General features: G+C 46.3%; 1 protein-coding gene and 1 long non-coding RNA gene across 3 annotated transcripts in view; one reads left to right on the top strand and one right to left on the bottom strand.

The window, feature by feature from the left end:
• Positions 1–25,232, bottom strand: part of GK5 (glycerol kinase 5) — an 831,314-nt gene that overhangs the window by 599,764 nt on the left and 206,318 nt on the right. The window contains exons 2-3 of one of the 2 annotated variants that reach the window (XM_069618276.1): positions 24,521–24,614; positions 5,911–6,107 (exon numbers count right to left, since the gene is read on the bottom strand). Coding sequence is in view for 1 of the 2 variants with exons in the window: in XM_069618275.1 (XP_069474376.1) it covers positions 24,521–24,614 (94 nt within the window). In the remaining variant the exon portion in view is untranslated. The remainder of the gene's footprint in view (positions 1–5,910; positions 6,108–24,520; positions 24,615–25,232) is intronic. The other variant, XM_069618275.1, reaches the window with a different exon arrangement.
• The window catches only part of LOC138491643 (uncharacterized), a 306,564-nt gene that overhangs the window by 153,554 nt on the left and 127,778 nt on the right, over positions 1–25,232 (top strand). The gene's annotated exons all lie outside the window — the stretch shown is intronic.

The following is a 25,232-nucleotide window of genomic DNA, read 5'->3' as shown; positions in this document are numbered from 1 at the left end:
TGCGGAGCGCTACGTCGTTTATTGGTGTTAATTGCTAACCTGTGTTCTCTTCCCTTCTTTGTACAGGTTGCGGTGATGTTCCGGTTGATGAGCGATCGAAGCATTGCTTGCCCAGGTAAGTGCTTTGTTAATGCTGTCCTTGTTCCTTTCCCTTGCAGGTTGCGGTGAAACCCGGAGATGGGCGAGGTAAGCGAAGTGCAGGATGGAGAAGCGCAGGGTGCTGCCAGGACTCGCTGCTTGCCCAGGTGGGAATGGTTATTAATGGAATCTGGTTCTAGGGCTTCAGGCTCGGGCCACCGAAGAAGCAGATGAGCAGGAGCTGGACACGGTGAGTGTTACGCTGCAAGAGAGCAGAATAACGCGAAGCATGTCCTGCTGCTTGGGTGTGGTTTAAATAGCCCAGGTAAAGTAGTTCCTGGCCAAGTAGTTTCAGGCCCAGCCACACCCAAAGCACTAGACCGCATGGCTTGGTTCAAAAGAACTGAGCTGTGTAATAGGCCTCCATGTTGAATTAAAGTCCAAAACTGGTATTGCTTTATTCCTGATAATGAGCTATGTATGTTTCTGATGGAGTTTTAAGGCCCTTGGGGCCAGTGTGAAGGGCTTTAGCCCCACTGCTGCCAGGGGGCTGCAATACCGGAGGGCGTCAGGGACATGGATCGTGACAACTTCCCAACGTGTATGCCCTTCTTATAGGGACTATTTATAGGGACTATACCCCTCCACCTGGATGGTCCAAGAGATTGGTTCAGGTGTTCAGGGTACTTAGAATGGCCTAGGTTCCCTAGCCTCTGGTCCAAATCTCCTCCCTTGGGGTTAGTGCTCACCTTAGGTTTTTGTGCGTTGAGCTCTCCGTCCTGCGTCTTTATGCAGGGGCGCGTGGTTGGTGCGGACGTGAGTGAACCTAGTTGCTTCACTGGTCCGTGTGCCCTTATGTCGGGTCCAGACTGGCTGTGACTCCGACTTTGCTTGCTGTTTTCCAGGTAAGTTATAATGTCTTTTCCGTCTTTATTCTGTCTCTTTCTTTCCCTCCGGTTTCTCTGTCTTCTTGGCATTTGCTCCACTACGCTGTTCCCTAACAATGTCTCTTGTTTTTACAGGGATGGATGCAATCTCGGAGTAGCCGCGCTGATGGCAAAGACCCTGGTGAGTTATTGATGTGCGGAGCGCTACGTCGTTTATTGGTGTTAATTGCTAACCTGTGTTCTCTTCCCTTCTTTGTACAGGTTGCGGTGATGTTCCGGTTGATGAGCGATCGAAGCATTGCTTGCCCAGGTAAGTGCTTTGTTAATGCTGTCCTTGTTCCTTTCCCTTGCAGGTTGCGGTGAAACCCGGAGATGGGCAAGGTAAGCGAAGTGCAGGATGGAGAAGCGCAGGGTGCTGCCAGGACTCGCTGCTTGCCCAGGTAGGAATGGTTATTAATGGAATCTGGTTCTAGGGCTTCAGGCTCGGGCCACCGAAGAAGCAGATGAGCAGGAGCTGGACACGGTGAGTGTTACGCTGCAGGAGTGCAGAATAACGCGAAGCATGTCCTGCTGCTTGGGTGTGGTTTAAATAGCCCAGGTAAAGTAGTTCCTGGCCAAGTAGTTCCAGGCCCAGCCACACCCAAAGCACTAGACCGCATGGCTTGGTTCAAAAGAACTGAGCTGTGTAATAGGCCTCCATGTTGAATTAAAGTCCAAAACTGGTGTTGCTTTATTCCTGATAATGAGCTATGTATGTTTCTGATGGAGTTTTAAGGCCCTTGGGGCCAGTGTGAAGGGCTTTAGCCCCACTGCTGCCAAGGGGCTGCAATACCGGAGGGCGTCAGGGACATGGATCGTGACAACTTCCCAACGTGTATGCCCTTCTTATAGGGACTATACCCCTCCACCTGGGTGGTCCAAGAGATTGGTTCAGGTGTTCAGGGTACTTAGAATGGCCTAGGTTCCCTAGCTGAACAGACAGTTGAGACTTTTTCCAGCTTGGTTGTGATCTTGGTTATCCGGTCTGTGGCTTGCACGTTGCAATGTGGACAGTTCATGTGCACGCTCCCATTCCTTCCTGGTCTGTGTGTAGTGTTCCCCCAGTTGCGGTCTCTGTGATGTATTCCCCATAGGTGCGGTGTCTGTGTCACATGTGTGCTTCACAAGAACCTCTGCATAGCATGAAACACCAATGGCGGGGCCCTGAGCCCGATAACACTGAAGGAGCCCACAAATCTAAAGTCATAAATATACTCTGGTGAACATTTTACCATGCGGGTGCTTGAGGCTTGGATATGGGGCATGTTTTATGGAAAGGGGACGGGGGATAGCTCAGGGATAACGTGTTCATCTTGGAAGCAAGACAACGCAGTGCAACACAGGTTTGTCTCCCGATCCCATGCTTAGAAACCAATCTCTGGTATTAAGTGCGCTATAAAAGAACAATTATACTTATAATAATTATAAGGAGGCTTTCGATTTGGGAACCAGATACATGGTCTGAGAGCCCTTTAAAAAGGGACAGTGTCTGATTTTCGTTCATTGTAACAGTGGTCAACCAAAAGACCAGGGTATAGTGGAGTCTTCAAGGTAATGCCGAATATACCTCATCAGGGCTTAGCATCACATCGAGGAGGGAGCAAGGGGGGCAGCACGTCTATTGGTGAGAGCAATGGAAATCAAGGGTAGCAGAATGATTAACATACATGTTTTCACTGGTTTTAGGTTAATGAACAATATTCCCTCTAGTAATATTGTTACAATTGCTACAATTTAAGCATGGGAACGTGCTAGTTGTTACTGGATGGATCTAGTGTTGTGTGCAAATTAAACTAGAACTGCTTTTGCCCAGGCAATCCAGAAAACTGTCACTTGATTCATCAGCAAAAATGAAGGGATCCTTGAAATATATACCACTAGCAATAGGTTTGACACTTTGCAGTTAACTGTAGAGACAGCCTGGGATGGTACATGTAGAGTGAAGACTGAACTGATTTAGATAAAAATATATTGGACAGTTGAACTAAAGGATTAGTTACAAATTGGTTAAGAATGTGGATTTCCAAATAAGGAATACCTGCAATCCCCCTGATGGCTGTTAAAATGAATTCTGTCTCTAATATTAGTCCACTGCAGAAAGTGCTCCAATTACTCCAGGCAATCTTACCAAACTACATCAAAATCATTGATCTACTGTGCTTAATTTCTGCTAACTTTCATGGTTCAAAGTACATCCCAATTCCAACTTGCACATGAAAGAATCGGATCAACAAGGGGCCATTGTGCTGCCATGGGAATGCCAGAAACTGCAAATGAAATTGGTTTTGAAACTTAAAGTAGTAGTTCTACAAAATAAACCCAATAACATAATCAAGTTATTTGATTGTGAATGCTGCGGTGGTTCCTTCCTTTAAGAACATCCATTCTATTGTCCAAATGATCTTGCTTGCATTTGATGTTAAATGTGGATATACTTCACATATCACCTCCACCTAACTGGACATTCTGGATAAATTGATAAAAATGAGTAATGCCTTTAATGTCAGTGGAACACTTCTGGACGAGTGGTAGAAGAAAGAAATCAACGTGTAGACCTAAAGATTGTAAAATTGCATTTCTTGCGGATGCTATTGGCGAACTTCTGGGTAATGTGGGATGTTTATGAATTGCAAGGTAAAAAGGTAAACCTAGGAGTCACATGGTCACTTGCAGTAAGGAACTGTTTGGATTTTAAATGTATCCATACTTGTTTAAATGCTGTGACGAATCAAGGGTGTGCGTCCCTTCTCCTCCTTTGAGGCTAGAGAGGTGAGCTCGCTCTGCAAGACCCTCCCCTAGGGGTCTGGGCAAGTGGGACCTCACTGGGAAAGACTCCCTCCCCCCCCGCTTAGGGGACACGGACTACAGTTCCTGTGAGGAACTCCATAGGCCACATACCATAGTAACATATGTGGGACTATATGCTACAAAGAAAAATGTGACCTCTGCGTATTTGGCTGAAAGCAATACGGAAACAAACCAGCCTGAACAAGAATATGTCTCTTTAAGAAGAGATGTGTACTTACCTGAGACAAGTGGGGCACCATGCAGAAGGAGAGAATATTGAAAAACACAGGAGAAGCCCCCTCACATGATCACGCCTGCGAGAGGGATACCCGAGATGAGCCGCAGAGCCTGCGACTTTCGAGAAAGCAAGGAACACCAGTCCGATACGGCAGAGGCCTGGCACATCAGGCAACAGAGAAACCGGTTTAAAGCAGGAGAGGGGACTCCTGTAGCAGGTGGTGATGAGACCACGTCCATATCATGGTGGGCCAAACGAACCACGCTGAGACCATCAGAGAAGGTAGCGCGAACTGCTTTCCAAAGACAGCACCCATATACAGCAGCAGCCAGAAGAGAAGAAGAGAACGGGAGACTGGCGAAACCAAGGAACGAGAAGGCAAACACTGAAGAGGAACACCCGAGATAATCCCAGGCCCTGCCACATTCCCCTGTATACAGAGGGGTAACGGAGAGAATGAGAGAAGCAGGAGGCCACTCGGGCAATATTATATGGAAAGAGAAACTTGTCCCAATAATAACAATGCTATACTAAATATAAAAGTGTTTAACTGGAACTGTTTAAAGCAGGTAAAGAGACGAGCAAATAACCCTGTGAAGGAAGTAGATAAAGACTGGGAACAAAGACCAAATAAATAAGGGAAAATAACCTACAAATACAAAAGGCAAAGAGTGGAGAAATTATGGCATAAAATCCTGTAATAAAGGAGGAGATAAGACTATCAAGTGAACAAGATAGTTCCAGAGAGAGAACACAGGAGGGGAGGAATACCAAATTGGATCAATATTCATCCGAACTGAGAAAGCATAGATGAACAGACTGTGAGAGGTCTACAAATTCAGCCAAGCGTATGAGAAAGTATCACAAGGAAAGGTGTCACAGACACATCACTAAAGATAGTACAAGAGCCAAGACTATTGTGGAAGAGCTACAAGAATTAATCAAGGTGATAGCCAGAGACCGTTATAAAAGATTGTGTTAGCAAACAAAGCACAAGAAAGAGTGAATACCAGGGGAATTAAGCCATCCTCCTGCCTTCGTTTAAATTGGTTGCATTAGTGGTAGGTGAGGTAGAATTAAATGTGGACACAGGACATCTTTTTTCTGGGACTTCCTGACAGATGATTTGTAGGGGAACCCTCCAGCAGTAAGGAAAGATAGGCATTCTTCTTATAGGTTTATTAAAAGCAAGTCAGAATGGCCTTGATGTGTCCAGCTTCTTGAAACTCGCCACAATGCATTATTGAGAATCGTTGCAAATTGTTATGTAATTCAATAAACGTGAACATTTCCATTATATAGCAAGCAGGGTCCAATATACATAATGCCCTGCCTCTGTTCGCAAGTTTAAACACAAAACTTGAATTCAATAAATTTAATTAGTAAAGGTAACAGAGTGCTAGAATGAAAATAGGATAGTAAATTAATTTGGTATACATTCACTTTAGTTTGTATCAATTCCTGAAGTTTATTCAAATGCATACAGAACATATGAGCTTGAGTTACGTAGAGCGCCATATGTAGTTGAACCAGTATGAACATGGCCATGTAATTTGTGTAATTTGGGTAATGTGTACAATTGCTGGAAATGTTGAAGTCATGGAAAAAAAATGTTTTTTTAGAAAACATTACATTGTGAAACATTGATAAACATACATAATACGTTTTCTACGCACCATTTACAGATATAAATCCACAGTGCTAATTTGCGACCATAAAATGTATGATAAATAACTTGATTTGCTCATAACAGTCCAATATTTGGTAGATGTATTAAAGGGAGAAAAACAAGTAATTGAGTTTGTGTCTATTCAAACACACGCAAATATTTCAATTGGCAAGCTAATGTGTAGCACAAAAAGGCATCTCGCACACACACACCTAATGTGCACGTTTCCAAGTAAGTCCAAAATCCCTGCGTCTTCCGCTCACTTTGCTTGTTCAAATATTTGCTAGTAATCAGCAACACTCATTAAGCCGTTCAAGCATAGATGAAAAGTTTGCCATAGAGGAAAGGGTCTTCAAGCAACTAAAACGCTGATTCCTTCTTCCCGCTCTTGTGAAAATAGCAGTGTCACCTGGAAGCAGAAATTAAATAATGCTTGAACTTGGGGTAGAAGAATTGTAAAAGTCTGATCCTGTAATCTTAAAAAATATTGTTTTGATTACCTTTCCTTATTAGAAACATTTTGGTTGATTGAAGGGTAGCAATAACATTCAGCATTCAAAAAACATATTTTGCAAGGTTTCAAATTCAAAGGTGCTGAGGAATCCTGTTGTACAATGCATTGAACGCAGATGGTGTAGCCGCTATTTGCAGGCACTATTGTTTGGTGCGGGACAGCCTTACACACTAAGATCATCATATAATGGCATACAACTCTTAAAACCGATGCAGCGCTTTTGCCCGAACAAGTGGAGATTTGATATGCAATTTAATTATTTACTTTGCAGTAATCCGGACAAACAATATGAAGTGTGCAATGGGCTTAAGGGTCTCTCAAATAAAAAAGAATAGCAGCAGGGCTCCTGGGACGTGCAAACAAACTCTGTAACCAAGGAATTTTCATGGTGGCAGTCCATGGTGATTTCAAATACAGTACAATATGACTGAACACATCTCACAATGCTCAAGCCAAGCAGCACCAGGTGAGTTGATTTTTTTTTTGTAAAGTCCTTTGGGGGGGGTGGGTCGAGGGGCCTGAATGTTCAGGCCCTCATATCAATAGTTCTACATGTCCATAATGCAAGACTTGTGCTAGCAACACATCATTCTTATACTCCATGCTGTAAAGCTGTAGGTTGTCTTTCCCCGACATTGCAACAGGATCGAATCACAAAGGGATCAATGAGAGGCTGAAGGACCAGGACATGGTGAAACTACTCTTTTTGGGAAATATGGTATAGGTTTGCCAAAGCAATACACTGGGACAGTCATTTTAAACTGAAATGAAAGTGAATGAGTGTCTGCATTCCTTGGGGTCCCTCCAAGTCGACACATGGACCGGTTCACGTTTGGTCATAAAGGGTTTCCTGCACCAATTGTCGTCCTTCAGGGCGCTCCCTGATTTTTCAACTCTGGCATAAAGGGTTTCCCACATCTTGTTGCTCAGTACTTTTCAGGATCTCTTCTCCAAAGTCCTCAGTTCCGGGTTTAAAGGGTTCCTAATGAGAAGAATCCTACGGATCCCTCAGTGAACCCCTGCCTAAAGTCTCCTCCAAGGTGGCCAGGGAAAGACAGACGCTTCCTGATCCTGACCTTGGGGATGGTGTACTGCAGGAGGATCACATGGGTGGGGACAAAGCCCAGGATGGTAAGGAGATCCTGTGGGATGAGACACAGTATTTGTCCTTTGAAAGGGAGAACCTTTTAAGGTCACCAAAACAGGTAATAGCTTATTGTCATTATAATGTCCCTGAACCACATATAAGATCTGGGGTTCTGGGCACAAGTACTGTGGGATCTGAGCAAGCCTTACCAACAGAAAAACCCTTCAAGATATTTCAGGATAAACGCCCTCCTTACTCCCAAATGTATAATGCTAAGAAATCTAGAAATATTGCCTTAAGTAAATTGCCTTCCTCTGTAACAACGAATTCTAAAGGTTCATTTTTAAATGATTTTAAGGGTAGTACATCCACCATCAAAATCAATAAGCTACCTAAAAGAACTAACTTTGTGGTTCGGGACTACAAGTGCCAAATCCCATGAGTACTGGGATGAGGAAGAGGACTGAGGAGGCATTCTGTATCATCAGTCAGGGAATTAAGTTTAACAGCCCACACCTGAAGAGATCTGGGAGGCAAAAAAGTTCCCCTCAGGTGCATACAATAAGAAGCTGGAACTGTGGCTGGAGTACGTGCTGTAGTAGCAGCAGCAGAAAGAAGAAGACATGCGGTTGGCAATCCAGGCAGAAGTGGGAGAACCAAAGGGACGCCAGAACGTTGATGCAGCAGATTTCACCCGCTTGTTCGGAGGGGACCTGTTACCCCAAACTCTGAGTTGCAGAGGCTGCACAGCGGAAAGCGTGCAGACAGGCTGCCTTTCCCCATGTGAGCCTGACTGTGGAGACTGTTGTGCCAAAAGTGTGTCAGACACGGAGGCGAGGAGCTGCTGTTAAGCGGTGGGTCTCAGGAGCAAGAGGGGCTCCTTAATTGTGAGACTGGACCGGGGACACTTTCAGCGAGGAAGAGTGCGAGTCCCTGTGAAGCCAGAAGCAGTAGAAGTTGAGCCCCAAGTCGTGGAAGTAGGGCAACCCACAGAACAAGGATCACAGAATCTGCTGAGTCAAACCTGCCATTCTGATTGCTTGCACAAGCACTGCCGGCAACAGTATCCAGTTCAATATTCACTTGTGCAGCAGCAGGAGCAAGCTGAAGTTATTCATTCAAGTCTTTAACAAGGGGACAAGTGGGAAAGTAACACTTGCGTGTGATCGGGTGATTCTCAGTTCACTCGCGTGAATAGCAAACGTTGTGAAGACCATTGTTAAAACATTAAACCTGACAATCCTTATTAAGACGTGGCTGCGTGTCTCATTACGCAGAACAAACGCTGCAAAAGACATCGATGAACATTTAACCTTTGCAAAACCTATTAAAATGGTTGTGTTTGCCTAATTTTGTTTTTAAAAGGAAGACTGAACTCTACCTCTTTATTCACGCGAATAATCAAGACTCATAAAAGAGGTTAAGCGGCTAAACATTCCACCTGCAGTTGAAAAGAGAGCAAGCATTGCCCAAGCCAAGAGTCTTCCCCTATTAAGACTGAATGCAGCTTTTCCCAGAGCCAGAAAGCAATCTAATCAATACTGTGAGCCAATAGATATTTAACCTTAGCTAAGATGCCAGTGTGCAAGCATTACCTGAAGCCAAGAGAGTGGCACCAAGGCTTCTGAGTAATAACTTTGGCTAACAGTTGGCAGAAAGAGGAAGGCAAAGTTGGGGAAGGGGAACTTGCTGCTTAAAGATTATTTGACGTGGACACAACCTATAATTATAATTGTTCTTTGAAAACGCGCTTAATACAAGGGACCTTTTCTAAGCGCAAGACTGGGATTCAAACCTGTGTTGCTATGCTTTGTCTTGCTTCCAAGACAAACGTGTTGCCCCTGTGCTATCCTCACGGCCCAAAGAGGGAACTATATTGCCAAAGACTTTGAGAGAAAGAGAGAAGTGGATCATAAAGGCAAACTTAGGTTGTTATTGTGACAGACAGATGCGAGGCAAAGGGGTTGCCCTTTTTGAAGAGAGATATTCAGAGAGAGTGCCTTGCCTATTTGAAGGTGTTGAAGTACCTTAAATTGAATCTGGTCAGAACCTGTCTTGAGTCACCAATCACTGAATCTGTGGTGGTATATTTGATGGTCAGTGGATGGGAGACTGCAGTGGTACAAGTAAAGCGGAATGCTATGAGGCAAAAGAGAATGTCTTCATGGTAAATATAGGTAGAAGTGAAGTTGTTGAAGTAGAACTAGCAGCACTGTAAAGTCATCCTGACAAATATACATATTGTGAACCCTAACGTGAATAGAAGAATAATACTCTTAACCAAGTTTTATGTTTCACTTAATTTCTAGAAATTGCATTTCTGTTGAACTGTGTCAAGTCTTCTTGGATAACTGAAAGTGGTGAAAAAGGATTGTGGCTGGGAATAACATTGATGCTATTCTGAGGAAGCGGAAAGTCTTTATTTCACAAAGAGGAAGAGCTCCGTTGTTGTTGGAACTTTGGTTAGCAAAACGTTATCTTACCATTGGAACATCAAGAACTGAATTCAGGCTTTGCTACCTATGTGGATTTCCTTATTTTATTTTGAAGAACATTGGAGTTGAATTAACCTTGAATCCTGGGGCAGGGAGTTCACCCAGGTTATTGAAAAGGTTATCAAGGAACTGTGAATATCATTGTTTATGTTGAGTGAATTGTTACGCTCACCTGGCTCCCACAGAGGCGTCGATCTGGACTGGACTGCTGCGGTCTCCACCAATGTGACGCATAGGGCCGAGATGACGGACTGGACTGGCCCATCTAGCTTCGTTTGCTTGGCCCGTAGATATATTCTTCTGTAAATGGAGAAAGGGAATTAACCACCCGTGGAGTTGAGCGTAAATCCCCCCCACCCAGCTGTTCTCCCCACTGATCACCTTGGATGTCCCCTCTTATAGTCTCACCTGATGATTTGAAAAGATGAGCTCTCCATCCTGCATTGAGCGCAGGGGCATGTAGATAACCAGTTGCTTCACTGGCTCGAAGGAATTGGTGAGTTCCAGGACAATATTGACTCCGATATTCCCGGCAAGACGCCGTAAGTATGTAGTTCGTAAGAGTTCAAATGCCTGACTTTCTGTAACGCTCACCTGGCCCCCACGGAGGCGCTGGTCTGGTCTGCTGTGGCCTCTTCAAGCGTGATGCGCAGAATTCGGACCACTGATTGAACAGGACCCCCAAATCTTGCTTGTCTGGCCCGTAGGAATATCCTTCTGCAGATGAGAAAGGGGATTAACTGTCTGCTGAATAATGTGCTTGCTCCCCCCTTTCCCCCTTCGTTCTCCTCGGACTTCCTCCAAAACCCCCGGTTTAAGCTCACCTTATGGTTTGGAAGGATGAACTCTCCATCCTGCTTCTGATGCAGGGGCGCGCGTTCGTCCAGTTGCTTCACTGGTTTTCTGAATGGCGCTGGCAAATCCACTTGACTTTACTGAGCGATACGCCGTAAGTAGGAAGATGCAAAAGTTCAAGTGTGAGCCTCCTTTTATGTTGTCTTTTTCTGTCCTTTATTTCAGGTGCAGAACAAAGGCGATGCGTTGAAGGGTTAAATTGCCGGGGTAAATCCGGTGAGTCAGTGATGAGGGCGACCCCTCTAAATGTCTTTATAATTCCCCAGTAATGTCTTTTGTCCTTTCCCCATAGGGGCCGGGGTGCAGTGCCTGCCAGAGATGTGGCGCCGACCCGAGATGTGGAATGGCTCACCAAGAATAGCCGGTAAGTAATATGGCTGAAAATCCGGCTTTCCTCTTGTGTTCCCTGGCTCACCTTTTGTCTCTTCTTCTCTCCCTTAGGTGCGGTGCCGAGATGTGGCGACCGGCACTGAGAGCCGCGATGGAGCCGGGCGGCGTCTCGGGAACAGGTGAGTGAAGCGCGGCGCTGCAGCGAGCAACGCAGTGCTTTTAAATGGAAGTCTTCCTTCAGGAATGCTGGCGTGAAGATTCCGGATGCAGGTAAGAAGGTTAAAATAGTTCTTGGTTTTCACCTTTCTCTTCTCTTATTCTCTTACAGGTGTTCCAGGTTCGAGGCGGGCGTGGCTGGAGTCCAGGTGCAGGAGCAGACACGGTGAGCGTTCAGCTGCTGGGATGCAGAACAACGCGAAGCACGTGTGGCTGTCCGGGTGTGGCTTAAATAGCCTTGGAAGAAGTTCCAGGTGAGTATTCTTCCACAGCCCCACCCAAGTAACAAAATAGTTCCTTCAGAAAAATAGTCCCTCCTAAGCCTCATTTGGCTTGGTTCTTCATGCAGCATGGTCTGCATCAGGTGAGTGTGCAGCATGGTCTGCTTCAGGTAAGTGCACCAAACACTTCCCTTTATGAGCCTGGCGCCTATGGCGCCAGGACTGATGTCCAACATGAGCCTGGCGCCAACGGCGCCAGGACAGAGTCGAAAGAGCCCCTATAAAGGGCCGCTGGGCTTTTACCCGGGGGCGTGATACCTGCTCCCGGGGGTGCTGGGCCTGGCCTGGTGCTCCGGGGGTAGGCATCATGACACTTTCACTCTTGTCCGATTCCTTGCAGGTTGCAGCTTGACCCTACTGAAGAGTTCCTCGTGGCAACCGGTAATGTTCTGGTAAGGATTTGTATTATCCAACACAGTTCGATAAAATAATGTCCATATGTAACCTGTTGCTTTCTCCCTTATTCAGGCGCTGAGAGAAAGTATGAAGTTTCGGGAATAATGCCTTCGGCGGTAAAATCAGGTAAGTCCTTTGTGGTGAGGAGGGTTCCCCTTGTTAGTCCCTTGTTTCACCTTGCTGTCCTTTTGTTTCCCCTTAGGGGCCGGGGTTCAGCTAGGATGCAGTGGAAGCTGCGCCGACCCGTGAAGAAGTATAGTACCCCCAGTGGTAAAATCAGGTAAGTCTATGGGGGGTATTCCTCTGTGTATTCCCTTGGCTTACCTTGCTGTTCTTGTCTTCTCCTTAGGTGCCGGAGTGCGGCGGGAACATGCAGGAGGATGCGGTGAAATGTGAAGATGCTGCAAAGGCCGGTGAGTTCAGCACAGCGCTGCAGCAGGCGAGGCGACGGCCATAAAATAACTTCTTTCTTCCAGCTCGAAGGCGCGATGGATCAGGAATTCAGGTCAGGATCAAAGGTATTGCTCTTGTTCTAACCTTTTCTCCTTCTTTCTCCCTTTTTCTAGGAGCTCCAAACTCGAGGCGGGCGTGGCAGAAGACTGGATGCAGACTTGCAGGCACGGTGAGCGTTACGCTGCTGGATGCAGAATAACGCGAAGCGTGCGCTGCTCTTCGGGTGTGGTTTAAATAGCCTCCAAAGTAGTCCCAGGTAAGTATTCCTCCCCAGCCCCACCCGAGTAAAAAAATAGTCCCTAGGTAAAATAGTCCCTTCCAAGCCTCATTTGGCTTGGAGCTGTTGCAGTCTGCATCAGGTAAGTTTGCAGCATGGTCTGCATCAGGTACATTTTAATCTATGAGCCTGGTGCCTATGGCGCCAGGACTGACTCGCCATATGAGCCTGGCGCCATTGGCGCCAGGACTGCACCCAAATAGCCCCTAGTGGGGGTTAGTGGGGGTTGTTGGGCTTGCTTGGGGTAACTTGATGCCTGCTTCCGGGGTTGCTGGACTTGGTCTGGGTCCCCGGGGGTAGGCATCATGACATGAATAGCCATATATATGTTTTTCTTTGTATTTATTGTTTCAGTGTGAAGGCCATCATGTGTTAGAGTGTTTCCCCTTATTTTTGTTTGACAGGGAAATCCTCAGCAGAATAGGGCTAGTGAGGCATTTAATATTTGTTCCTTTATAAAATGGCATGTGTTGAACAATCATCAAACAGTTCTAATACTCGCATTGCTGACCCCTCACACTGCACACTTCATGGGATGTCTCAGGAATTTTTTCTAATTGATTCTCAGTTCCGTGTTTGAAGGATTCTCGCACTCTCCTTTTAGTGTCCTCTCTGGATCCCCAGGTCCGGCATTAAGGGGTTTTCATACCCTTCTTCGCTGATGCTCCCGGAGCACTCCTTAGTTCTCATTTCCGGATGTAAGAGTTCCTATCCCCTTCTTCAATGGCCCTCTAAGAATCTCTGCTTTGTCCCCCCTACTGAGGCAATAAGGTTTGCATCGAGCCAAAGTTAAAAATGGTCTCCATCACGTCCCTCCCATTGGGTACTGACTCCTACCTTCATCACCACCTCTGTGTTCTTGTTCTCAACTTGCTCCTCCTCGACATCACACCACATGTGTACTCCTCCCACCATGGGCTTGACTTCTTCAGCCTATGGTTCCAACTAAAGTCCTTCTGCTTTAGTCCAACCCTCCCCAGTTAACCACAACCAACCTACTTCTGCTTTAACACAACATCTTTCTGATGACTTATCTCATACCCAATGTTCATCTCTATCCACTTGCCCCCAAACTCCCACATCGCTCTCCAACCTGATCCTTTTCCAGCTTCTGGCAATCTCCTGTCTCACTCTATAACCCAAATTCCTGCAGTCAGCTACTACTCCAAATACCCACATTGCTTGATAGAGTTTGGGTGTATATAGACCATCGACTCCACCCCTGGGATTGGGTTTTTCGCAAGGATTTGCACCTGTGAATGTAAATGAATTTGGGGCGATATTGGCTATATTTAATTACTTCAGCTGTGTCTGCTTTCTTACTTTGGACCTGGAACAAGCTTGTATAAAAGGTTAATCGACCATCTTGGATTTGTCTTTTATCAGTTGCAAGAATAGGGCCCTCCCTGAGCTACTCACAGTGTTCCCCTCCCTTATTAGGGGAAGGTGAAATAGCCAACTTTTGATCAACGGAGAAATCAACCGGCTTTGCCAATTTCAGGCATTTTTCCACCTGGAATTTCATTTTTTGAGTACTTCCCCCTCCACAATTTTAGCAATCAGGGGGTTGTGAAATATTTCAGACCCCAAACTTAAATTGAGCAACACCACCGAAAAAATCTGGATGGAAAACGAAATTTGCCCAAAAATAGCAGAATCTGAAATAAAATGTGCTCCTTCGAGGAAGGAAGAGAATTTCACCCATTTTGCTTCACCCTCTGTAATTTAGTCCATCCCTATACCTTCCTAATGGCCTGGGTTTGTGCTCCTGGGAAGAAGCAACTGCTGGGCTGTAGTGAAAAAGCCCCTTTCTCCCAGCATGTGCTCTCCATGCTCTCACTGCAAGGAAATAAGTGCAGAGTCAAGGGCCCTTCAAGTGATCGTTATAGGAGTAAGCTGTGCCCCTCTAATGTCGAGCCAAGCACGCAGAGAGAAGCCTGAAAGAAAATGTAACATGTCTCTGAAATCTAAGCTGGCTTGCAGTGGGAGCACACCATTGAAAAATGAAATGTGTATCTGTCAGAACATGTGTCCTCTAAACAAGGACAAAAGATGCAAATAAGATGACTGGATTATGGATCTTCAAGTATTATCGTTATTTGAGAAAGTCATGTATAAGAAGATGGATAGAGAAGCTTACAATCTGGAAATGTAGGGGTCATTCAATGAGTTGTATGGGTGAAGTTACGATTAAACATTTTTGCTGAGGGATTCGAAAGTGAGATCTTCTCATCTTAAATGAGCTGTTTGTCTGTTGGTGTCTTTATATGTTGTGTGTTTTTGTTTATATAGCAATATCATGTTTTGTCATGGATTTAGATGAACAGTCTGATTACTATTGATGTTGCTGGGGATAAGATAAAAAGGATATGTAATGCTAGTATGTATTAGCCTAAATGAGATTGACTATGAATCCTTGGATAATAGTTGTGACTGACTCTATACTTCTGTCTTACCTGTACGGTAGCTGGCAAAATATGTTTCCTGTGTATTACCATATAAATTAAAAAAAGACAATAAAAAAACATTTTTTTTTAAAGCAGGAGGTGGCCTCTAGCGGCATTTCAGCATTGCAGTTAATAAATTCCATAACTAAATGGTTCCTGTTAACTCTGGTGTTCGGCTCTTTAAAAAGAGACATGCCAATTCCTTTGTCCCTGGAATATAAACATATTCGGGCATGGTCTTACTGATTCCAGACTTTCACCACTCCAGGTATACAAGTCGTCCGCATTAAAGAGACCTTGGCCTTAAATGCCCACATGGGTCAGTGCTTGGCCTTACAGCACATACTAAGTGGGTAACTAGGGGCTCCATCCTCTACCACACCAGACCAACCATCAACTTGCATGGGGTGGTAGACAGCCACCTTGGTCCATTCTCTGGACGTCTGCAGTCACGCACAGGACTTTGGCACAACCCTTAATGGAGGGTGTTATGTAGCATACAGTGGTCTATCTTTCAGACCATCTCTGGACAAAGAACATCTCCGGACAGCACACATCCCTCCACCCTTTGGTGAAGTCTCATTGAAGTTTCCTTCAGGAGGTCAATGAAAGGCTAGTGGGCACACAGAAAAATTATTTTTTAATGGACTCTTAAGTAATTTATTAAGGTGTGCCTGATGTTGTCCACAATTATGTGTTTGATGTATTATAATATCATTGTTGATGAGAGAAATGGTGTACTTCATCATTTTTGCGGCAAAATCACAATTTATTTTGTCAGGGATAGCATTTCTCATATTGTATGTGATGTCCTAATCTAGAACAATCAAGATATCAGTGGTACTTCTAAGTGCAATTCAACCATTTAGATGTCCTACAATGCATCATGTACAGTACTCTATGCTACCAGAGAAGACATATTTGCCACTGTTTTTAAACAACTGTCCAGGACCCTGTGTGGCGTGAGTGTACTCAGTGCAGAGAGGAAATGATATCTGGAGACAAACTTCAACATCTGGTTCCCAACCCTGCAGACCGAGAAGCGTTCATGTTTTGGCACAGTTTTTCCTGCAAATCCTAAGCATACACTAAGGCACACACATCACTTCTGGGTGAGCTTGCCATTGGGAATCACCATTCCTGTCGCAAGGGGGATTCAATCAAGCAGTGGTTGGCAAGGACTGGAGTCAGCTTGTGATGTATAGAATGATTTAAAAGATGTTGTGTACAAAATATTCAGTGGGGCAGGTGGCTGCTTCCATATTGAAAACGCAGAGCTGAGGCATTCGTGACTTTGAAGAGTAATGAGTTTAATATGGAGGTTCAGTCTGGGTTTGTAAAAACTGTTTATAAAAGTTAAGAAAGAGGTTTTATCGCCCAAGTGATCAGTAACGTGTAGTAAGTCAGAATGGTGAGGGGCAGGGGGTTGGACTCATTGTGGTTTGAATTCAATAGTTTTGCTTCAGTCCCAAAATGCTGTGCTAGCGCAACAGTTCTGGTCCCTATGCTAAGGAAAGGAAAAGAGTTAAAAGGGTGCATGTCAGGATGTCGTACAAAAAAGGAGTCTGTCGGTCGCCTAGAAACCTAAACAAGCCTGATCCGTAGCCCTACTAATACAAAGGATAAGACTCTAATAAGAACACAAAATCATTTAACGGCCTTTTGCCCAAATGGTATATTCTTGGCTGGTTTCTGACTCGCTCTAGAGGGTCCCAGGCGTAGAGAAGGGCTCCTTGCCCCAAGGAGGATTCCACTCTCATTACCAACCAATGTCTCTGGGCCTTTCACTCGATCCACAGTTCCAGCACAAATGTTCAATAAGTCTCCTTGGGGCTTATCGCCTACTGTATAATGAAGCAGTGAATGTCTCTAGGCCTCCTGGCCTGCTATTCAGTTCCAGTCCTGTACAAAGCAAACCCCCCCTCCCTGGGGTCTCGGTTGATTACCCCTCTTGGGGTTGATCTGGTGGCAACCCATTCTGGGCCCAATGGATACTCTTCCCGTCATGGGGTCTCGAGTTTCACACACCCTCGTGGGGTATCTGGCATCTAAGCCCTGCTTGGGCTCTTCACATTCTCACCTTGGCGTAAGGTATATGGGGTCAGAGCACCTTTTGTTCTCCCTGGGGTCTTAGATTTCACCCCGCCCTCCCCTCTGCTCATGGGGGTGTAGGGTCGCTGAGCCTCTCTTGGGCTATTCGCCCCTTCCCCCGTCCCAGCTTGAGGTATAGGGTCTCACCCCATTTTGGGCTATCTGATAACACATCCCCTCTTGGGCTCTTTCACCTCTCACCCTGACTAAGGGTATATTGGGGCCTGGCGGTCCTCCTCCCGGTTCCCTAAATGCAATGCAAACCTGGATTGCTACGGTGGCGTTCCTCAGGAAAGCAGCACTGCGATTTCAGCTTTCCTTCTGTCTCCCATGTCGGTACGCGGGCAGCGTTGCTTACTGTCAGTTCATGACAGGACTTTGTGTCGACTCCAGCCAGCGCAGATAGACCACGGTTCATGCAGTCAAGTCTATTGTCAGCGGGACTGAGCTTCTCCAGGCCGTGCTCCAAGTATCAGCGTTCTACAGCCTTTCTCGCTCCTCCACGCTACATGCCATCTTTGTGGGACTGCTTCCTGAGTCCACCTCGAAGGAGGACGGGCACTCCTCTGTATCTGGGCTCCGCAGGCTTGCCTGCCTCTTTCCTGCTCTCCCTCTCTTGGTCGGTCTCATGGGCCTTTTAGGTTCCACCCTCTGAGAAGACTAAACAGTCCATTAGTCCTGCATTTCCTATAGTTGTCTGGTGCAATCCCCACATAGCCAAGAAAAACATTGCTTTCCTAGAACAAGGGAGGATAACACATACACTTGTTAGATGATGGCCTGTCCTCAAAAGGGGGGGGGGCAAGGGGACACCCCCAGTGGACCCTAACTTGCCCTGTCACCTAGGGAGTGTTAAGTTTAGCGGGCACACCTCCCTACTCCCAAGGGGGTGGCACCCCGTTGGGGAGGGGGGCCAAATTCCATGGATTCATCACAAACGCCAGGCTCAAAGGCCCAAACTTAAACATAAACAAAACTAATTCCAGAAGTTGCTTTTGCTGGCTGCTTAATCACTTCAATTAGGGAGTTTAGTCATTAACGCAAAAAAAAAAAATGCAGCCGGTAATCAATTGTTTATATCACTGGCAGCTCTCAAAACGTGCACTTAGCCCTAGCCATTGGTTAGTGATAACAGACTCTTGGGAAGTAAACATGGTCTGCTATGTGCATGTTGTGGCAGGGTGAGTGACCTGACCTCGTCAAAAAGTAATGGGGACCTATGGAGACGAGGGTGATGGCCTCTGAGGATAGTTTGTCCTTCCTCCGGGCGGAGGTCGCTAACCTCTCCAGGCAGGTGTCGGAGGTGGTTAGGAAGAATGAGGATCTTGAGTCGTGCACCAGGCGCAACAACATCTGCATCATCGGGGTCCCTGAAGACAGAATTGACAGGCCCATGGAAGACTTCGTCGAGCGGACCCTACAATCCCTTCTTGACTCCCCTCAACTCTCCCCACAATTTGCAATCGAGAGGGCCCAGTGCTACCACTGCTAAGCCTAAACCTGGTGCACCACCGCGTCCTATAATTGCTCGCGTGCTGCACTATTGGGATCGAGACACCTTGCTTAGAGCTGCGAGATTGAAAGGCGATCTGCTCCTGGGCTCCTCTAGGATCCACTTGTATCCAGATTTCTCAGTGGCTGTCCAGCAGGAGCGTAAATCCTTTATTGCAGTCAAAAAACAATTGCGTGATCTGGGAGTCAGATACTCGATGTTATATCCTGCCAAGTTTAGGATTGAACATTCCAATCAGGTCTTCTTTTTCACCATCCCTGAGGAAGCCTCCAAGTTCATTGACTATCATTATCCTGGCTGATCCATCTACTACCACATGTGCTGCTTTCCTCCACTTGAAGGCTTTCGCAACAAGGGGCATTTGCATCTGTGACTGCCTCCCCTGCCTTTGATCGGGTGCATCCCTGATGTGGCCCTGCTTGGCCTGTTGGCCCTCATATTGTTGGTTGTTCTTTTGTTGTTTGATTCTGCGACATGTTGAATTACATGTTTAATCTTATAATCCATTGCTCCGTTCAACACCATTAACCCCCTTTTTTTATTCATTGCTGGTATGCAACTTGATTTGGTTATAATGGTAGGTGTTGCCAAATCTTTCTCCTTATCCCGGGATGGACTTTTATGGAATGCCTATTTCGGAGTCCTTGTGCCTTCTACACACGACTATTTACCTGGGATTGGATTATGCAGTGTCATTTAGACATAATTTTAGTCTTAATGGGTGACACTATCTGCAGCTCAACTCTGATCCTTACTCTGTCATCTGGAACCAAGGTATCGCCGCCCTACTGGTGCACAACCCCCCCTGGCGATGATGCCACGGTTATTGTATTTGTTCTTGGTTTTGGTTGTAGGTTGTTGGGGTTTCACCCTTCTGATTGGGAGAGGGATGTGGGTGGGTCGTGTGGGATGGGGGAATTATGTTAAAAAATGCTTGACATATTGCGGAGTGGAGAGGGGTACGTTGTTGATGCGATCCTTACCTGTTGCTTATGACTATTTCGGTTGTTATGCAATGTCTTCCATAACTCTTGGTTTTCCCAATGGCTGAGCATGAGCTGATGTGCATGAGTTGGAATGTTAGAGGTCTGGGGAACCATAAAAAAATGCGAAATTTGCAGCTGTACGTCAAGCGTCACAGGGTCAAAATCTTGTTTCTCCAGGAGACGCACGCAAGGACTGAGGGTTGTGTAAGGTTGGCTAGAAGCTGGGGCCCCCAGAGGTATCATACTGATTATTCTACTCAAAATAGGGGTGTCATGACCATGATCCATAAGAGCATTAAGTTCCAACATATTACATCTCATGTAGACCCCCATGGTCGGTACATCCTGTTATACGGTCGGCTCCAAAACAGAGAGGTTGTCTTGTTGAATGTGTATGGGCCCAATACAGACGACCCAGAATTTTACTCCCATCTGTCCTCTTTACTAGCCGGGTTTCCCCGGGTCCCAATCCTCTGGAGGAGGGGCGGGGGGAGGGGGGTGATCTCAACACGATCCAGGATGTGGATTGGGATAGGTCCGGCTCTAGACCCCGTCAACTCTCTTCCGCTGCCAAAGTGATCCTGTCCAGTCTTTCCCAATTTTCACTCACTGACGCTTGGAGACTCATATGTCCAACTCCCGTGCATTCTCTTTCTACTCCACGGTTCATGACTCACACTCCAGAATAGATAGATGGCTTACCTCCGACATCATCGTTAGGCGCATCACACAGATGGCAATTCCCCCCCCCACTTTTTCGGACCACTCTCCGGTGACGCTCTCCATCATCTGGGACCCATCCCCCTCCAGGCCCCACCCATGGAGATTGAAGCCACAATCCTTATCGAATCCAGTGTTCGAAATGGACATGCAATCGGCCATGGACGATTACCTCTCATTTAATACAGGGTCGGTTCGCACACAAGCCACTCTCTGGGAAGCCTTTAAGGCCTATATCAGAGGAATTTCCATTTCCAAAGAATCTGGGATTCTTAAGTTGATTCGAAAAGACATATCTAAAAGCGAAGCGTCACTCATCTCTCTTGAATCCCGGTATGCCTTAACACAGTCCCCAGCACTGCTCGCTGACATCGGCACAGAATTGGATAACTTCCGCTGCCATGCAGAACGACCCAGGGTGCCGCCAGGAGGTATGGGGAGAGAGAGCGACCTGGCTGTGTTTTATCGAGACTACTGCGACAAGAGACGGGAGCCCCCAATATACCAGCTATAGAAAGAGCTGATGGTTCCCTGGCCCTTCTCCCACAGGAAATTAACGAAGAGTTCCAACATTTCTATGAATCCCTTTATTCTAAGGTCGACTCCGCTTCGCCCCTTGAGGTTGACGAGTTCCTGGACTCTCTGCCGCTGTCCATCCTCTCGGATGCCACTCGGGACATCTTGGATACTCCAGTCACAGCCGATGAAATCTCAAAAGCCATTGACTCTTTGGCCTCAGGCAAGGCCCCCGGCTCTGATGGTCTCCCAATTGAATTTTATAAACAATATAAATCACGGTTAGTCCCTCGTCTCCTGGCGCTGTGAGAGGAGTCTAGCGAGGCAGGTGTTTTGCCGCCCTCTCTTCGCGAGGCCGTTATAACAGTCTTGCTTAAACCTGGTAAGCCCCCCATCCAATGCGGTTCGTATCGCCCTTTGTCTCTTATCAACTGCGATGTTAAGATATACGCTAAGATTCTGGCCCAACGTCTGACCCCCTATATGCCTCAGATTATCCACCCGGACCAGTCAGGCTTTATCCTGCGGAGATCCAAATCCCTTAACCTTTGCCGCCTATTTAATATTATAGCGAGAATCAATCCCGACACACAGGCTGTAGCGATGGCTCTCGACATGCAGAAAGCTTTTGACTCGGTATCATGGGACTATCTCTGGCGGTTGCTTATTAAATGCAACTTCAGTCCCCGTTTTATATCATGGGTCAAACTGGTATACACAGATCCGGTGGTGAGGGTCCGCACTGAGGATAGGTGCTCGCCCCTCTTCCCCATTGCCAGGGCTACAAGACAAGGGTGCCCTTTCTCTCCCCTGATCTTTGCCATCGCCATTGAGCCCCTTGCAGATAGGATGCTCCAGGTCCACTCACACCGGGGACTCCGGCTGCTGGGTTCCCCTGATATCATATCCTTATATGCTGACGACTCGTTGTTTGTCGGCTCCCCGGAATATAACCTCGCCCCGATACTTGCAGATGTTATGCTTTTTGGTCGGCTTTCGGGGCTCAAGGTAAACTGTTCTAAATCTACTTTGTTACCCCTCACTGATGCTACACCACCACCTATGGATTTATTGGGGTTTGTATGGGCTCAATCTGAACTTACTTACCTTGGCGTGACTGTTGCTATGCATTCCCAAACAGTGTTCGACTCTAATTACCGAAACTACCTGTCAGCACTTACCCATAAATGCTCGGGGTGGGCGAGGCTCCCGATCTCCATTGCTGGGCGGGTGGGCATCCTTAAAATGTTGGTATTACCTCAACTTCTCTACTGGTTCCTTAACCTTCCTCTATGGCCCGGCAGAGAGTTCTTCCAATCAGTATCCCGCATTGTCAAAACATTCCTTTGGCACTCTGGTGCGGTTCGCCTTAAGCTAAATACACTCACTGCCCCTATGGATGCGGGCGGGTTTGGAGCATCCAACTTTGAGAGATATTGGCTGGTATCTCAGGCACAATTTGCTTCTCATTGGTTCAATACAGCACATCCTCCCCCACATGTTCGGTTGGAGCAGAGGGCATTGGATAACCCCGATATTCGCCCCTTGGTTCTCTCCCCACCCGATCTCGGAGTCGGCCTCCTGGATCCAGTTGGCGCTACATTTATGGATATATACAGGATTTGGGCACTGACTAAAGTCTCTTTTCCGTTCCACGGGTCGCTGCCTATATGGAACTTCCTCCCAGGTGCCCCCTCTGTTCCTGCCTCTGTTGCACTCTTCTGGGCAGACTCTGGTCTTATGTTCATGCGTGACATCTTCGAACAAAATAACTTTAGGGAATGGGCTAACCTGCCTGTGGCGGTACACTTGGGGTTTCCCGTCTGGCTCCAGTACTTTGGTCTTTGCCGGTTCCTTAAGGGTCAGCTTCCAGGTTTCCCTAGTATGCCCCCGACGATACTGTACTTACTGAACTCATGGATGCAGGCCGGGTCTACACCTTCATTTGATAAACTTAAGCGTTCCTGGGCTGAGGACCTTCATATTGACATCACAGACAAATGCTGGGAGCGAATGTGTTCCCGCATTCACCGGGTATCCTTCAATTCCCGCTTTAAACTCATACAATTCAAGATGTTACACAGGTTTCACTATACCCCGCTTAGGTTACATCGTATATTCCCAGATTGTTCCCCTAGTTGTCCACGCTGTGGTTTCCACAATGCAGATTGTATTCACATGCTCTGGTCTTGCCCCTCCGGTTTTGGGAGGAGGTGTGTTCTACAATGACTGATGTCTTGGGAAATGCTATTACTCCAACTCCATTGGGATGCCTGTTCCACGAGTTCCCCAGCCTTGATCATGACTCTGGTAAATTAGCGGGGTTGTGCATGCTTTTAGCTACTCGCTGTATCCTGCTCCGCTGGCTTAAGCCACATGGCTCCCACACATGCGCAATGGTTAGCCGCTGTGACCTGGGCCTCAGATAGTGAGGAGGTCTGGTCTGCACAGTTACCCTCCAGATCTAGGCCTAGGAATGTGTGGTCCCTGTTTCGTACTCACATCTCGTCTATCTCTGGGGGTGAAGTTTCTGGTTCGTCTGGCTCTGCTTCTCCCACGAATTATTCTGCTCAGCCCATGCATTAATGTGTACCTATTCCTCGATCGCCCAGAATGTTCAATTGTAATTTGTATGTACAATAATTTGCACTGCTATGTTCTGTATGCCTACTTGACCAATGTCAGCCTCAGGTTCAATCATTTGTTTGCTCTTCTCTGTACTGTCAAGCACCTTAAATAAAGTTTAAAAAAAAATAATAATAAGTAATGGGGGCTCCACCAGAGCCAAAGAGTCCGTCTTTCCCAGAGGCGGAGTTGTAAGGGCCCCAGTCTCTGCCTTTTCTTTTTCTTGCCTCTTACCTGTATTTCACAATACTGGAATGTTTCTTGTTCTATAGGACTGTATCATCCAAAAGGCATGGTTGCGGAGAGAGTGAGTAACCCAATTGGGAGAGAGCCGGCAAGGAACTGCAGAACCACAACACTACCTTCACATCCAACCTGCAATTCAGACACACCAGGTGCCGAATGCAACCCCAGCATTACCTGTAGCAGGACTGCAGAAACGGTGTGCCAATGCTCCAGCTATTATGGACTGCAACCATGTGTATACTTCAAATGGGATGGTGGCATGGTATGTGTATCAAATCGGCAATTTAGACTCTACATTTGAACATGAGACGAACTCAAGAATGGACTATATGTTGAGTGGGCTGCCATTTCTAAACGTTAGAGGTCCCACATACAAAACAAGGGGTGCGGTCTAACAACTGATAAATGCACTTGTGTACTTGCAACGTGGCCCCTTTAGACAAGCTCATATCATACTCTTACGATTGAAGCTTTCAGCAACGTCTGTTGAATTGCTGAATAAGTGCATTTTCTGATAGATGGCCCAACACAGTGCTTCAGAACTGGGTCATGGATTGTTACAGAACTCCACAGCCATCAGCACGAAAGCTTGCAAGTCAGCATGTGAACTTCAGATAACTAGAGGACTTTTGTTGCCAGTGTTGTCACACATTGCAAACACCAAAATCTGCAGATAGAAATGTGACTGAAAACCTGGGGGAATGAACATCATCAAAGATTTACTCGTACAATTTGATAAAGATGATCAAATGGAAATAACAAACAAATATTTACCTTGAACAGCTTCTTTTAAGGCCTCTGTAAATTGAGACCACAGCAATTCTGGCTCTATTTCAACCCAACCATGATGAGGATGTATTACTTGAATCTGTTGACATGAGAACATAAAGCAAACGATTAGTGTTTAATAAACTAAATAACTAGTCATAACTGAGTATTGCAGGTGTTTGAGAATAAGCAAAAAAGGTAACTGAAACAAAGGTGGAGTTTAAAAGAGTGGAAATGACACAAGTTGTAACAAACTATAACAAGGACATGCATTTTTCATGTTTGTTTTTAAGTGCGTCAGGAAGGTTGGGGGGGATCTTTAAAATGACCCCCGACACTTTACAAGGATATTTTATGGTCTTTTTTGTGGATGGCTTCTCTTTCCCTGTGGATCGGGTTTCCTGCACTTTCTTCCTCTGCCTTCTCCTGGATGAGAGGGAGAGGGAAATGGGAATCCCCTTCACATTGCTCTAGGTCCCTGTCCTTCCTTTCTCAACCCACATCTCGGGCAATTACTATTTCTCCTTGCGCAATGCATCAGCCCTTTCATTCTCATTTCATGGCCTCTTTCTTAACCTTTCCCTGATAACAGGTCTCCACTTTGGCTTTCTCTGCCTTTACCTTGATGAGGATTTTGGCCACAACTCCCTTTCTACCAGGGCATCTGTCTCCTTTATTCCAGCAACCTCCTAGGCCATCATTTCCACCTCTTCTCGCT

This window comes from Ambystoma mexicanum, chromosome 10 (assembly GCF_040938575.1).
Source record: "Ambystoma mexicanum isolate Mex_15411 chromosome 10, UKY_AmexF1_1, whole genome shotgun sequence".
Lineage (NCBI taxonomy): Eukaryota > Metazoa > Chordata > Amphibia > Caudata > Ambystomatidae > Ambystoma > Ambystoma mexicanum.
The sequence above is the reverse complement of the archived record's forward strand: the minus strand, read 5'-3'. Positions and strand labels throughout refer to the sequence as shown.